The following is a 3,353-nucleotide window of genomic DNA, read 5'->3' as shown; positions in this document are numbered from 1 at the left end:
TTCTTCCTGACATTTAATTTTGGTCTATTGGTTGGCTTCAACCCCGTTTTTGACCATTGGAATCCAAACAGAATTCCAAAGGAATAGTCGATATTCTAATTGCGCTTGGGCATTTCCCTAGCATTGTCTTCTGTAACCAGTTGCCCACATTACTTTTAGTTCTGATCTCACTAATCTCAAATGACTGTATTAAATGGGTCAAATGAATGATAATTCATACTTTTAAAACTGTTTCTGTCCAACTTTTGTCTTTTGATGCCAAATAAATGGAAAATACGGTATAAAAAGGAAAACAAAAAAATACCAATGTGGATTTGAGAATTTCCTGTATCTCTTTGCCCTTGAATAGCTCATACATATTAGATTATAATGCAGATTCTAAATACATGTTAACATGAGTTGTCATGGTCCACCTTGCTATACCAATGCATAAGTAAAATATTTTAGTATATAGAAATAGGATGTTTAGATTTAAACAGATGATGAATTAAGGGAAACTTCAAATGTGTACAATATGAAGAAGGAAACCATGCCTTCTAAACGATGTGATAGGTTGAAAATTCTAAAACGTCTAATTTTTTTCTGTTGACAATATCAAAACCTAATCCAGTGTGTACATAAGTGGATTGGCTTGGTCACTCACTATTGCTTACTTTCAAAGAAATACTTGGTTTTCTCCTGAAGCAATTGATGGCATATTCAGAATTGCCAAACTGTTCCGAAGCTGGGAGTTTAGAAGCAATGGCGATAAATGAAATGGGTTTCTGCACTCCAGACCCTCTTCCCTCTTTGTAGGTATCATCCGCCTCTCGCCTTTTCTGCTGCCCAGAAGTAATGTTTTTGCTTCTGTGAAGTGATTTACCCTTGGACGGCTGCTCTGTGTTTGATGCAATCCATCGAGACATGAATCCTGCTGCCCGGGAAAGGCCATTACAGGAGAATAAAAATCTAAAACACATTTGAGTTTTATTATATTCGCACTGCTTTTATTTAAATGTGGGACCGAGACTCCGTCTTGCTGGGTTGAGCTCCTTGGTTTCCAAGTCAAACAGCTGACTCAAAGAAGAGAATCTATTCTTGCGGAAAACAGTTGATCCTGATGAAGATGATGGCAGTGAGCACCGTTTGCAGGGGCTGGGAGCTTGTTAACGATGTAGACTGCAAGGCCCTCCCAGACCTGCTCAGTCAGAGCTGCACTGGAGCCAGACCCCGCCACGCCTGTGCACGCTGAGCCAGAGAAGGGCAGTGTCGGCGTGTCGCGGCACCAAAGAAAGGAGGGACAGGCGGAGAGTCTCTGCCAGTCGCTGCCCACAGCGATTTGCGTAGTAAATACATGTGATGGGAGTTTCGAAGAACTAGCAAACTTGGATTTACCTTAAAAGCTTGAAAAACTGTAAAATTTGTTTTTCTGAAAACCCACAAGACTCATATTGTAACTGGCACGGTGTTTGATTTAGGTCGGCCGTTGAGTTCTTGGGACGTCTGGGTTAGGGACGCAGGAGCGTTGGTTTTTTCTGCTGCGTGTATACGAAGCTGGTTAGAACCTGGATTCAATTTCAGGCAGCAAACCAACCTCTTAGCTGGGTTATAAACTGTTCTCTGGACCCTTTGTGACTTTGTTTCTGCCGTAGTAAAAAAGCGAGCCTCTCTGCACTCCCACCACTGCCTTCTGTTGGAAACAGGGCAGAGCAGGGGGCTGAGGAGAGATCTAACCGTCATGAAGATTCGAACTGATCACCCACCTCGAGCTCATTTCTGTTTTCTTCCTTTCTCGATATTAATATATATGTAAATCTAACCTCTTCTTATCTCACATCAGTTTTGTATGAGGGAACTAAATTGGGCAAATAATTTTCTATGATAAACCTTTGTTCAAAGCCTAAAGCACTGCACAGCTTTCAGGATTGAAGTTTAAATTTTATAAATTAGCTAATTTCATTAACTGGTTCTTTATAGTGCTAAAATTCATCAACAGTTTGTCTAGTTTGGGCTCAAATAAACAAAGAGGCCGTTTTCTTGTGCTGATGCACATTTCCGGCCTTAGCAGAGAAATGCACCTGCTGGTTATAAATGAGCTCTCCCGTTATTTCTCAGCGGTTCACAGAGCTTTGCTTTGTGAAGTAGCATCAAGCACTGGGTATAAAATAGTGAGTCAGAGTGTTTTCAGGTTTTAGGGTAATAATTTGGAGGCTCCTGAAAGTATGGGCCATGTCTTATTTGTCATCAGAGATCAAAGGCCTGGCCTCCAGTGTTGCCGTAAGTATGCTTTGGTAGTTACGCGCCCGTGTTGTGGAGACTCAGAGGCAGTGCCGTCTTCAGAGAAGCTGCGTCACAAATGGTGTGGGACATGATGAGTTGCTGGGCCGGGACAACGTTCTTTAGTCTCGATTGCACAATGCTTTATAAAACTATCACAGCGCACGGCTTAGTTGCTGTCACCTCTCCTCCCACCTGCTGTGTCCTGCTCCCGGTCGCAAGCATCTGCAGGAAACGCCGGCTTTCTTACCGCATTTCCACACGTTCGCAGATGGGCTCATGATTGCTTATTTCTCTACCTTTAGAACCCCCGTGAATGAGCAGCGTCTTATTGAAGGGAACCGCTGTTCGCTCTCCCCGCGGACGTCAGGGTAAAACCTGGGTCCTCTCGCAGGTGACCGACGTTTATGCCGCAGCAGGCCCAGTGCATCCAGCCGCGGTGACTTTCTGAAACAGCTGTCTCTGCTCCAGCCACGTCACCGTACTCCTAGCGGTGTTTTCCTGATTGCGAATGGCTTCGTTCGCATCGATTGCACTCTGAAATGCTTTGCGTTTTAATTCAGCTTTTCTTTTTTTTAGCTGTGTTTTGGGGTGATATTGCCTTAGATGATGAAGACTTGAATATCTTCCAAATAGACAGGTCAATTGACCTTACACAGAACCCCTTTGGAAACTTTGGACACACCACAGGTACGGTTGATTATTTGATTAATTTTGTATTCATTTTGGGGAAAATATGCTCTTGAAATGTTACCAGTACGCTCTCTGAGTCATTTTTAATATCCCACTGATCAACTTTGATTTCCTGCACGCAGATGAACATATTTAGAAATTTAGGTTTTATTCATGGTTTTCATTTTATTGGTTAGTTTAACAAACATGTTTCAGTGTTTGCTGAGTACCGGGCCTGGTCTGAGTGCTTTGCCGATATGAACTCGAATTCTCATGACAGCCCCACGAGGGCAGGTGCTGATACTGTGAGTTCCAGGTAGGGACTGAGGAGTAGAAGGTTATGTATTAATAGCTTTTTATCGTGGCATGGTCGGGAAGTGGCCAAGTCAGAGCCGGCCTTGGGTTCTGATGACGGCCATATCTCC

At 43.2% G+C, this 3,353-nt stretch overlaps 1 protein-coding gene across 1 annotated transcript in view; it reads left to right on the top strand.

The window, feature by feature from the left end:
* TLL1 (tolloid-like 1) overlaps window positions 1-3,353 on the top strand; it is a 124,874-nt gene that overhangs the window by 31,786 nt on the left and 89,735 nt on the right. The window contains exon 2 of the mRNA XM_012656996.1: window positions 2,836-2,946. Within this exon, the coding sequence (XP_012512450.1) occupies window positions 2,836-2,946 (111 nt within the window). The remainder of the gene's footprint in view (window positions 1-2,835; window positions 2,947-3,353) is intronic.

This window comes from Propithecus coquereli, unplaced genomic scaffold (assembly GCF_000956105.1).
Source record: "Propithecus coquereli isolate 6110/MARCELLA unplaced genomic scaffold, Pcoq_1.0 Scaffold53, whole genome shotgun sequence".
Classification (NCBI taxonomy): domain Eukaryota; kingdom Metazoa; phylum Chordata; class Mammalia; order Primates; family Indriidae; genus Propithecus; species Propithecus coquereli.
The sequence above is the reverse complement of the archived record's forward strand: the minus strand, read 5'-3'. Positions and strand labels throughout refer to the sequence as shown.